The sequence below is a fragment of the Chiloscyllium plagiosum genome, unplaced genomic scaffold (assembly GCF_037043375.1).
Source record: "Chiloscyllium plagiosum isolate Xiang-an unplaced genomic scaffold, Cpla_swu_hap1 HiC_scaffold_8, whole genome shotgun sequence".
In the NCBI taxonomy this organism is placed as follows: Eukaryota; Metazoa; Chordata; class Chondrichthyes; order Orectolobiformes; family Hemiscylliidae; genus Chiloscyllium; species Chiloscyllium plagiosum.
The window spans coordinates 103,237,161-103,249,864 of NW_028270146.1; the positions used below are offsets into that span (position 1 = coordinate 103,237,161).

The 12,704-nt window shown below is 41.0% G+C and overlaps 1 protein-coding gene across 2 annotated transcripts in view; it reads right to left on the reverse strand.

Annotated features, from left to right (window-relative positions):
• The window catches only part of LOC122553887 (RNA-binding protein 25), a 101,412-nt gene that overhangs the window by 64,216 nt on the left and 24,492 nt on the right, over positions 1–12,704 (reverse strand). For both annotated transcript variants that reach the window (XM_043698355.2, XM_043698354.2), the window contains exons 2-3: positions 4,146–4,266; positions 3,491–3,540 (exon numbers count right to left, since the gene is read on the reverse strand). In XM_043698355.2, coding sequence (XP_043554290.1) covers positions 3,491–3,540; positions 4,146–4,251 — 156 coding nt within the window. In that variant the 5' untranslated portion in view covers positions 4,252–4,266. The remainder of the gene's footprint in view (positions 1–3,490; positions 3,541–4,145; positions 4,267–12,704) is intronic.

Here is a 12,704-nt window from a genome sequence, read left to right on the forward strand (position 1 = left end):
GTGTGAGGCATAGAATATTAAATCAGTCTAATTTCCTTTTCTTTCTTAATGGGATTATTGAAATAATTTATCTTCAGGGATTGCACGAGCTTTCAGCTTTTAATAAACTAAAGTAGTTTGTTTCCAATCAGGAGATAGGTTTTTCCCTCACTCTACACAAATGGGTCACACTCAGAACAGTAATAGGATTATTACTTCAGCACTCTGGGTTCAAAGACCAAAGTTTCCAGGTCCCTGTTGTAATTGGACGCAAGCACTTCTTAATGGCATAAATTGAGTTGTAGCCAGAGGGTCCCTGACACATTAATACTGGTCTGGGCAGCATTGAGTAAGACTGCAGAAAGGATTGAATGCTTACAGAAGCAAGAAAGTGATTACAAAAAATAAACCAATTGTTATGAGCATTCAAAAATGTGAAATAACATTTCTTTTACATTTGGACTGTTAATTTCATTTCTACATTTCAAATAAACCAGTCCTCAACACGAATTTGGTTCTAATCCTCAAAATCAAAAAATTTTGAAATAGAAAAATAAACGACTGGAAACATTCAAGAGGTCTGGCAGCATCTGAGGAGAAAGAGTGTGGATGTAATATTCAGAACTGTGACCTCTCGTCAGTACTCAAGGTCATACGTCTGTCACAATACTGGCTCTTCTTCCAAGGTTACTATGTCCTTGAGAATTTTTTCCCAGAGGGGGTAATTAATTTTTTTCCCCCCAGAGAGGGGACTCCAACTAGGCTGGGTTTGAAAGTTTTATTGGGGCCTTTTTGTTTACCCTAACAGTTTATATCTCCAACCCAAGTCTTTGATGTCTTAAAAAAAGGTCTAACCAAAAGGATAGTGGCCAGCGAGCTGCGTAGCTCGCCTTCATTTACATTGGAGTTTTTTTTAAATTAAGTTCAGAACTTTAGTGGGTTCAGTGGCAGCTAAGTGGGGAAAAGGCTACAGGATCTTTTCTCTCTCTTTCTGCCCTTCTGACTTCACAAACTGCAAGTTGGCTGTCATTTTTAGTCATTGTGCTAAGGGACGTGCGTAATGGGACTGTTGGAAATATTTTCAGAACAGCATCATTACATTGGGTTTGGAGAAGTTATCTGGTATTCTATTTTCTGTTTGCTACATTTCATTCTGTAATTTTGTAAATAAATTGTTTGCTTAAAATTTGGCAGCCAAACCAACTACTCTAGAAATATCCACGATAAGTTTAGCTCAAACAAACAGCAAAGTTACAGTCTGGGCTACTTGCTTAAAAGTGTTTTGAGGGGTCTGGCCGAGTCCATAACACCTCTGAAATTTTAACTGTTCCTCCCTCCAATACTGCCACACCTATTGGGTATTTCCAACATTTTGTGATATTAGTTCAGATTTCCAGCATTGCTTTTGAGGTAAGGTAGAACTTGCTACCAGAGGTCAGTGGTTCAAGTAAATAGCATACATGTGCTCAAGGGGAATACGGAATCAAAGTTTGCAATGATAAATTGAAATGAAGAAAGATTGGAGAAGGGTCAAGAGAAACATGACAATGGCATGGACTGGTTCGTGTGAATGGCCTGTTTCTGTGTTATATATCCTTTGCAATCCTATGTAATAGTAAAGCATTTTGCCCTGTTGTACAATAGCATTAACATTTAAATTGAGCATCCAGATAGCCGTACACTAAAATACTTTCCCAATGTCTTTTTTCTGTAACAGCACACTGTCATTTGAACTATCACCTTTCAATCTGAGCCTTTATGCTTTATGAACCAACCATTAACTAATTCACAGCAACTGCTTGTAGTCTATTAACAGAAGGCCTTCTGCACTTTCAAATATGATAAATTCTATTTTTTCACGTTTGAAACTATGAAGTTTCTGTCCGACACCAAACATATTTTGTGCTGGAAATCATAACAACGGGGCTGGGAAAATTTAAAGGTAGAAAGGTCTTATGTTAATGGATGTGATGGAATGTTGGCCTTTACCTCAAGAGAGCTGAAAAGCAAAGGACTACTTCACCAATATTCTGGTTAGACCTCATCTGAAGTGCTGCATTAGTTCTGAGCTTTCCACCTTTACTGCCTTGTCGAGAACACTTTGCTGATTGATCAAAACCAGGAAGAAGACAGTTAATTTTTAAAGGCATGGTTGCATGGACAAAGCTTTCACTCCTCCTTTGAATACAAGTTATTGTGACTGTCCTAATTGAGGTATTTAAAATGACATGGGGAGTCAACAGGGTAAGTATAGTGAAATCAGAAGAATTTGATTGAACTTTAAGATTACATGCTGTGGTTCTGTTCGCCGAGCTGGAAGTTTTTGTTGCAAACGTTTCGTCCCCTGTCTAGGTGACATCATCAGTGCTTGGGAGCCTCCTGTGAAGCGCTTCTGTGGTGTTTCCTCCGGCATTTATAGTGGCCTGTCCCTGCCGCTTCCGGTTGTCAGTTTCAGCTGTCCGCTGTAGTGGCCGGTATATTGGGTCCAGGTCTATGTGTTTGTTGATGGAGTTTGTGGATGAGTGCCATGCTTCTAGAAATTCCCTGGCTGTTCTTTGTTTCGCTGGAATTCCTAGAAGCATGGCACTCATCCACAAACTCCATCAACAAACACATAGACCTGGACCCAATATACCTGCCACTACAGCGGACAGCTGAAACTGACAACCGGAAGCGGCAGGGACAGGCCACTATAAATGCCGGAGGAAACACCACAGAAGCGCTTCACAGGAGGCTCCCAAGCACTGAGGATGTCACCTAGACAGGGGACGAAACGTTTGCAACAAAAATTTCCAGCTCGGCGAACAGAACCACAGCAACGAGCACCCGAGCTACAAATCTTCTCACAAACTTTGAACATTTAAGATTACATCTCCATCCCCCATGATGTCAAGAAGCACTTCATAAAGTAGTGAGTGGAAACAAGGAAGCATTACCCATAACTCCAACAAAAAACTGTTTAAAGTGGGGGGGGGGGGGAATCAGCCATTTCAAGACCAAGATTGAAAGCTTTTGGTTAGATAAGGGCATGAAGAAGGGTGACTGGACCAAAGCATGTAGACAGTGTTAAAATATTGATCAAATAAATGAATTGAATTGTGAAACCAGGGCCAAGGAGCTAAATGGAGCATTCTTATTTCAGGCAACATCAGGCATAGTATCGAATTTCAAAGGCTCACTAATTGTAGGGGAAAAAATCTCTTCTTTACTACCTGTCCGAACTAGGAAGACAAAATAATTAAAGAATCAAACTTGTGCAAAGAACTAGATACTCTAGTGTTAAATGTTAAAAAAGATTAGCAGGTCCAAGAGTTTTGCTTTAACCATTTATTCCACCTGCATTATATAAAACATCAAGTTAGTCATGGATAAGGGAGCAGATTTTAATTAAAATATTATCATTCAAACATAATCACAGGCTAACTTCACTTGTTTCTCCAATTTGGTTCCCGGCACCATTAAAAGCTATCAACATTTTTGGACAATAACATCCAAGCTTGGTAATACTTACAGTTGTGGCAGGTGTCATTATTCCCATTGGTACAGGAATCACAGGTGCCCCTAAAAATAGTAAACATAATGTTGAAAATGTCAAACAGATCTTGGTTCCAATTTAGCAGCTCATGCTACTCTATCTAGGTAGAGATCCACCAGGGCACACATTATGGATTAAGGCTAGAACTTTTTGTATGCCTATATCTCTATACTTTGGGAGAGATAGTGGACTAGTACTCCAGAAACCCTGTTCAATTCCCATCACAGTAGGTGGAACTTAAATCAACCTAAAAATTTGGAAAATAAAGCTAATTTTAGCAAGTGACAACAATAATTATCATGAATTTCCCTAAAAGCACATGTGATACACTGATATGTTTTAGGGAAAGAAATCTGTTATTCTTACCCAGTCTGGCCTACACATGACGCCTAATGCACTGCAATGCGGCTGACACTTAACTGTCCTGAAATGGCCTAAAGATGCCTCTTAGTTCAAGGACAATAACAGATGTGCAACATATGCTAGCAGTACCCACATTTCATGTAAGAATAAACAAAGTACATGTACTCACCAAACTATAGGAATACCTGCAAAAGACAGACTGCTGAGAAGACACATTTCAGTTTAAATTTTTACTGCTTAATGAAAATAACTTATTCAATTTACATACCAGGTGGCACAGAAGGAGGAAATCCTGCAAATTGTGGAGGAGGAATACCCGGCGGTAGTGGAGGTATTCCCAAAGGAGGACGATTCATGTGTGGTGGAAACGACATTTCTTCAGCACCAACCTACAAGAAACAATAGTTACAAGATTCAAAATTTTCTAACTTTGCTGCAATAAGGCAGATTTGTCAGAAGAAATTAAGACACTTTGTACTTAATTATAATGATCATAACAAAGGCTTTCAGACATCTGCCGTGCCAACAAACATCACATGCCCGCTCAAACTCACCACTTGCCCAAGTTAAACATCATTCAGGGCTCTCTGGGCCATGCTGTTTGACTGAATTGATTGAATGCATCCAGTGCTGTTTTGTCATTATCGCCTCTTGACAGTCACCCTCGCAGCTTGAAGGAGAGAACCTTGTGACCCCACAATCCAGTTTCTCAGTCCAGAAAACAAACAGTACCCTAGCCCTGAAGAACCAGAGGAAATAGCTTCCAATTCCATGAACACTCAAATATTATCTTTGTATTTTGGATCTAATTTGCTAGCTCCCACCTAAATTCTGACCAGCATGCCATATTGGGTATTTTCAGACGTCAGGCCACAGCCACTACATCATCCTCACCAACCCTACTGTCACTTGCTTGCAGCAAAAATGATGAGAAAATACAGTGAAGCATAAAAATAGTGAATGCTCTTAATAATTTAAGTTGGCAAAGTGGTGTCAGTAAACAGAGGACTTTGGTTCAAGATAACTTAACAAAAGAAATCAAAGACATTAACAACACCCGAGGGGGGGAAAGAAAGCAGTTGGCCTGATCACAAATTCACTAACGATGAAAGGTGACGGAAACCGATTCAAAAAGGCATTGAAAAATAACGATGAGGAAAGAGTGAGTAAATGAGCACAGACAGCTTTTTCAAAAGGTTAGGCACAGCGCAATTGAGTAAAGGGATAGCTCTTTCAAGGGTTCAACATAGTACAATGGATTGTTCAGCCTCTTCGCCCAAGGCAATGCTGCACAAGCTTGGAAAAGCATTTTTAGAACAACATGATTCAATCTTTACTGAAGCGTGATTACACCGATTTATAAAGTATTTTTACAGACAATTTAGAACAAGTGACATATAACCTCCTCCTTTTCTCGTCCCGAGGACAGAACACAGCAAATTAGGCAGGAAATTAAAATGTAGGTCCTCTAGGGTAGTAAAATCTGGATTACTTAGGGTGCCAAAAGCTAGTGAGAGTAGGAATAGGAGGATAGAGCAGATGTGCAATGTGGTTTAGAAACTGGTCCAAGGGAGAAGGATGCACATTTTTTGCATCTGAGGAATCTCTTCTGGGGTAGAAGTGACCTGAATAAGAAGAACAGATTGCACTGGAGTTGGAAGGAGTCTAATTTACTGGTGGGGAGATTTGCCAGAGGAACTCAGGAGAATTTAAAGTAGTAAGGAGAAGACCCAAGGAAAAAGGGAAAAGAGAGATCAGTTTTAGATTGTGTCTCAAACTGCACTAATCAAGCAGTCACAGCAGGTAGGAACAAAGCAGAGAACAAGGTAGGGCTGATACAATAAACTAGAAGAAAGTGAGGACTGCATTAAAAGTGGGGATACATTAAACTACATTTATACCAATGCAAGAGGAATGCGACAGGCTGACAGATAAAGCAGATGAGCTCAGGATATGGTTGGGAACATGGCACTGGGATATCACAGATATTACAGAAATGTGTCTCAGGGATGGGTAGGATTGGCAGGGTATAGATGCTAAGAGTATAGAAAATGGGACAAGACGTTACGGCTATACTTGGAGGATATTCATGGGAGTAGGTCAAGGGAAATTATTTGGGTGGACCTGAGAAGAGATGATCACCTTTTTTGGGATTGTACTGCAGACAACCACTCCCCTCAAAACAAAGGTCAGCTAGAAATTGAGAAGCAAATTTTAAGGTGATCTCCATTATCTGAGAGAATAATATAGGGGCCAATGGTAGGGGATTTTAACTTTCCAAACAAGGACAGTGACGACCATAGTGTTAAGGGCTTGGATGGAATGGAATTTGTTAAGTGTGCACAAGAAAACTTTGAAATTCAGTATGCAGGTGTACCTACTTGAGAAGGAGCAAAACTTGACCTTCTCTTGGAAAAAATAAGAGGTGTCCGTGGGGAAGTACTCTGGGGCCAGTGATCATAATTCTATTAGCTTCAAAATTGTGACAGAAAAGTATATACCAGATCTAAAAGTTAGAGATTAAATTGGAGGGAGGTCAATTTTGACGGTACAAGGCGACACGGTGGCGCAGTGGTTAGCATTGTTGCCTCACAGCACCAGGGTCCCAGGTTCAATTCCAGCCTCAGGCGACTGTCTGTGTGGAGTCGGCACATTCTCCCAGTGTCTGCGTGGGTTTCCTCTGGGTGCTCCAGTTTCCTTCCACAATCCAAAGATGTGCAGGTTAGGTGATTTGGCCATGTTAAATTGCCCATAGTGCTAGGTGCATTAGTCAGAGGGAAATGGGTCTGGGTGGGTTACTCTTCGGAGGGTCGGTGTGGACTGGTTGGGCCGAAGGGCCTGTTTCCACACTGTAGGGAATCTAATCATCAAATCTAATCAAGAACTTTCAAAAGTAGATTGGGGGTGGATAGTCACAGGTAAAGGGACGGCTGGAAAATGGGAAACCTTCAAAAAAGTGACAATGAAAGACCGTATGTCTCTGTTAAGGTGAACGGCAAGGCTGGTAGATGTCGGTAATGCTTGATGACTACTGAAATTGAGGTTCTGGTGAAGAAAAAGATGGAAGCGCATGTCAGGTATAGACAGAAGGCATGGAGTGAATCCCTAGAATAAGAGCAGTTGAGGGGGAAATCAGGAGAGCAAAAAGGGGACACGAGACAGCTTTGGCAAACAGCATTATGTCGAATTCCTTGGGATTCTCCTAATATATGCAGAACAAAAGGGTAACTAGGGAGAGAATAGGGCCCATAAAAATCCGCAAGGCTGCACAAGTGTGGAACCGCAGGAAATAGGGGTGATACTAAATGGGTATTTTGCACCAGATGTACCCTAGAATTTTGTGGAAAGCTAGGGAAGAGGGCCCCTTGCTTAGTTATTTATATTGATAGCCACAGGTGAGGTGCTGGAAGACTACAGGTTGCCTAACACAATACCACTATTTAAGAAAGATGGTAAAGAACTATAGACTGGTGAGCCTGATATCAGTGGTGGGCAAGTTGTTGGAGGTGATCCTAAGGGACAGGATTTACATGTATTTGGAAAGGTAAGCACTGCTTAGTGAGAGTCATCCCTTTGCGCATGGGAAATCGTGTCTCACTAACTTGAAGGCGGCAGAACAGTGGACGTGATCTACATGGACTTCAGTAAGGTATTTGACAAGGTGCCACAAGGTAGACTGGTTAGTGAGGTTAGATCACGTGGAATGCAGGTAGAACTAGCCATATGGATACAGATCTGGCTCGAAGGTAGAAGACAGAGGGCGGTGGTGGAGGCTCTCTTTTCAGACTGGAGGCCTGAGACCAGCAGTGTGCCACAAGGATCGGTGCTAGGTCCACTGCCTTTTGTCATTGATATTGATGATTTGGATGGGAACACAGGAGGTACATTAAGTAAGTCTGCAGATGACACCAAAATGGGTGGAGTAGTGGACAAGCAAGTAGGCCAAGGAGTAGCAGATGGAGTTTTAACTTAGATCACTGCATAGATAGATGGAAGATTGAAGGTGATGCTTGGTATGCTTGCATTTATTGGTCAATGCATACGAGTTAGGAGGTCACATTGCGGCTGTACATGAAACTGGTTACACCACTTTTGGAATACTGTCTGCAATTCTGGTCTTCCTGCTATAGGAAGGATGGTGTGAAACTTCAAAGTATTCAGAAAATATTTACAAGGATGTTGCCAGTTTGGACGGTTTTAACCAAAAAACGTGATGCTGGAAAAGCACAGCCGGTCAGGCAGCAGCTGAGGAGCAGGAAAGTCGACATTTCAAGCACAAGTTCTTCATCACATTCCTAACAAAGGAGTTATGCTTGAAACGTCGACTTTCATGCTCGAATGCTGCCTGACCGGCTGTGCTTTTCCAGCACCCCACTTTTTGACTCTGATCTCCCGCATCTGCAGGCCTCACTTTCTCTTGGAGAGTTTGAGTTATTGGGAGAGGCTGAATAGGTTGAGGGCTTTCGTCAAGAGAATCAGAGGTCCAGTGGTTATCTTATACAAGTTTATAAAATCATGAGGGGATCAGATAAGGTGAATAGCCAAGATCCCTTCCCCAGATAGCAGAGTCCAAAACGAGAGGGCAGAAGTTTAAGGTGAAAAGAGAAAGTTTCAAAAGGGACCTGAAGGGCAACTTTTTCACGTAGAGGTTGGTGCGTGTATTGAATGAGTTTCCAGATGAAGTGGAGTCCAGTACACCCACAACATTTAAAAGGCATCTGGAGGAATAGGAATGGTTTAGATGGATATGGGCCCTATGTTGGCAAATGGAATTAGATTAGTTCAGGATATCCAGTCGGCATGGAGGAGTCAAATCGAAGTTGTAACTTGGAGTCAATAATAAAGCAGTAAAGGATAACATTTTACAAAGACTGAACAGGCAAGATCTTAAATCAAGATCTTAAATTATGAAGGGGTTTTATATAGTTGACACTGATGAGATCCACGAGTAAAATCTAAATTACAGGCTGTAAAAGACAGCTGGTGATAAATCCAATGAAGAATTGAAGAGAAACCTCAGGTGGAATGCACTGCCATGTGGAATGGTCAAAGCAAGTCGCAGTAGGACTCTTGTGGCACAGAGGTAGGGTCCCTACATCTGAGCTTGGAGGCTGGCGTTCAAGTGTCACCTGTTTCAGAGGTGTGTCATAACACAGGGTGATTAAAAACAAAAAAAAACCAAAGCACAGAGCATTTAGGGGGAAACTAAAGAAGAATGGGATAAGCAATTGAAAACAAAAGTATGATGAAGCTGCAAACTATGTAACTGTGGAGAAAGTGTTGAAGTAATGACCTTTCAGAGAACCAACAAAAGCCTGAAGGGTCACAAACTTATAAAATTCAACAAAATTATGGAAACACACCCTAAGGTATGCATTAACTTGACAATGTAATAAAATCAAATAGACAGGAATTGGCAGAAGTGCTCAAAACATTAACCAAAACACACTTCAGCTTTGGAATCTCCCTTTATTTGAACCAAATTCAAGCCACTCGCATAAGAGTTTTGAAGCAATCCCTTAGAATTCACAAGAAAGATGCAATAATTTCCATTTCCATCAGGCTTTTTGGACTGCAACATCTCAATGCTTCAAAGGAATACAAATAGAAAGCAGACAAACTAAAGAATGGAAGAATAGGACAGCTGATTAAAAACAAGGCAGATGAGTCCAAATTAAGGAGTATTTACAGAAGAGAATAGTTGTGAAACAAAAAAATTTGAAGAAAGGAGTTGCAGACCTGAGGTTGAGACAGTTGGGAGCTGGTTTAGAGAGTGGGGAATGCAGAAGATTACAGAATTAATGGAATCTAGCAATCTCAAATTGCTATGTGGTTACAGAGTTCAGGAGGGCAAAGAACATGGCTGGGTTTGAACACAAGGATGAGAATTTTATATTTGAGACATTGGTGGTACAGAAATCTCTATGGTTCATCAAGCAAATGGTTCAGTATGACATAGCATGTGCAAGGGATACAGGCAACACATTTTGAATGAACTCATTTACACAGGGTGGAACTGGAAGCACTAACCAGAACAGGATTGGAAATGTCCAATACAATAGTAACCAAACCATTGAAGGTTTCAGCAGCAGATTGTCTGAAACGGATGAGATAATACAGATGACAGTTGGGTGCCCTGCCTAGCTCGGTCTGCTTAGATTCAGAAAATCACATCAGTCAAAAAGAATGGCTCAGATGGTGAGATCGCTTAAGAGTACAGAAGTATGGCACGTTCCTACTATATTCAATCTTCCCACTATAACTTGAAGAACCCTTTTCTCACTCTTTGCAAGATGTCACACAAGCAATGTGACAGCCAAGTTAACAGAGATGATAGCTAGTCAGTCAGCTACAAGAGTCACAAAATGATTTATGATCAATATACAACTAAGCTACCAACATAGTGTCTTATCTGTTCTACTGTTTTTGTTTCTGTCACATAGAAGAAATGTTAGATGTGTTTGACAAAAAATATAATTAAGGATATTATTCCCTCTACTAAGTATTGAACAAATCACAAGTTATCAGTCACATGCCACTGATAACCTTGGGCCTTTATCAGATTAACTTCTTATTTGAAACTAGATCAGTCTCCCATCTCTCCTATTTTTCAATATTTCCTTAAGCCTCGGACTGAATTAGTTATAGAGATGGCTTTTACATCAACTAAGCCTGCATGACTGTTTTCCATCATGCTTCCATCTCAGTAGAGACCAAAAACTTTATTTTGTGGAAATTAAAAATCTGTGAATTTATGAAAAAAGAATGGAGTCACAAAGTTTACAATTCACGCAAAAGTATTGTACAAAAGCAAGGTACATGAATACATATAACGAATCTAGCTAAATAATTTAAAGATGCTCAAACTACAAAAACATGGTTACTCAATCTAAACCAAATTTCTCACTTCAAGTCCCCAAGCAAAATATTTATTAAACTGCTCAAGATTAACCACTTAACCTGGGGACTGTTCCAGAAATTTGTCGGAAGAATTAAGCTTTCTTAAACCTTCCGCTTATTTTTAGCAAGTTTGTTCCTGCAAATTTCATCCAACTGTCTCACAGTTGTAAGCAAAGTAGAGTAAAGCCAGCACACAGAGTAAGGGAAGGTAACAGTATTCTTACATAAGCATAAATAATTATTCAAGAGAGTTGCTCAGGGGCTTGAAGGAAATCATGGCAGTATTGCCTGCACCTGTGATATGTTCCTCCTGTGCAACGTGGAAGATCATGGAAATTTCAGTTGTCCCTGGTGAACCCATTTGTGGGAGGTTTAGCCAACTGCAGCATTTCTGGGAGATTGCAAATTATTTTAGGGGCAGGGCAACCTGCACAAGGCAGACAGGTTGCACCTGAACCAGAATAAGACCAGCATGCTAGTGGATAAATTTAAAAGCCAAAAAGTAGTAATCAAATGGCTGGGAAGGTACCACAGGGCTCCTTAAGAAACTGAACAGTAACATTTCGGAAAATTTAAAATTTGTGTAAAATTAGTAGTGATAGTCAGGGACATCAACTTCAATACAACTGGGGACAAAGAGATGTACAGCACGGAAACAGACCCTTTGGTCCAACTTGTCCATGCCAACCAGATATCCCAACCCAATCCAGTCCCACCTGCCAACACCCGGCCCATATCCCTCCAAACCCTTCCTATCCATATACTCATCCAAATGCCTCTTAAATGTTGCAATTGTACTAACCTCCACCACTTCCTCAGGCAGCTCATTCCATACACGTACCACCCTTTGTGTGAAAAAGTTGCCCCATAGGTCTCTTTTATATTTTTCTCCTCTCACCCTAAACCTTTGCCCTTTAGTTCTGGACTCCCCGACCCCAGGGAAAAGACCTTGCCTATTTACCCTATCCATGCCCCTCAATTTTGTAAACCTCTATAAGGTCACCCCATAGCCTCTGACGCTCCAGGGAAAACAGCCCCAGTCTGTTCAGCCTCTCCCTATAGTCAAATCACCCAACCCTGGCAACATCCTTGTAAATCTTTTCTGAACCCTTTCAAGTTTCACAACATCTTTCCGATAGGAAGGAGACCAGAATTGCACGCAATATTACAACAGTGGCCTAACCAACGTCACAACATGACCTCCCAACTCCTGTACTTAATTTAATACTCTGAACAATAAAGGAAAGCATACCAAACGCCTCCTTCACTATCCTATCTACCTGCAACTCCACTTTCAAGGAGCTATGAACCTACACTCCAAGGTCTCCTTGTTCAGCAACCTTACCATTAAGTGTATACGTCCTGCTAAGATTTATCTAACCAATATGCAATGCCTCGCATTTATCGGAATTAAACTCCATTTGCTACTTCTCAGCCCATTCAGCCATTTGGTCAAGATCCCACTGAAATCTGAGGTAATCTTTGCTGTCCACTACACCTCCAATTTTGGTGCCATCTGCAAACTTACTAACTATACCTCTTATAATCACATCCAAATCATTTATAAGAATGATGAAAAGTAGTGGACCCAGCACCAATCCTTTGGCACTCCACTGGTCACAGGCCTCCAGTCTGAAAAACAACCCTCCACCACCACCCTCTATCTTCCACCTTTGAGCCAGTTCTGTATATAAATGGCTAGTTCTTCCTGCTAACCAGTATCTCATGGAGAATCCTGTCGAAAGCCTTACTGAAGTCCATATAGATCACATCTACTGCCCTGCCCTCCTCAATCCTCTTTGTTACTTCTTCAAAAAACTCAATCAAGTTTGTGAGACATGATTTCCCATGCACAAAGCCATGTTGACTATCCCTAATCAGTCCTTGCCTTTCCAAATACATGTACATCCTGTTCTTGGGATTCCCT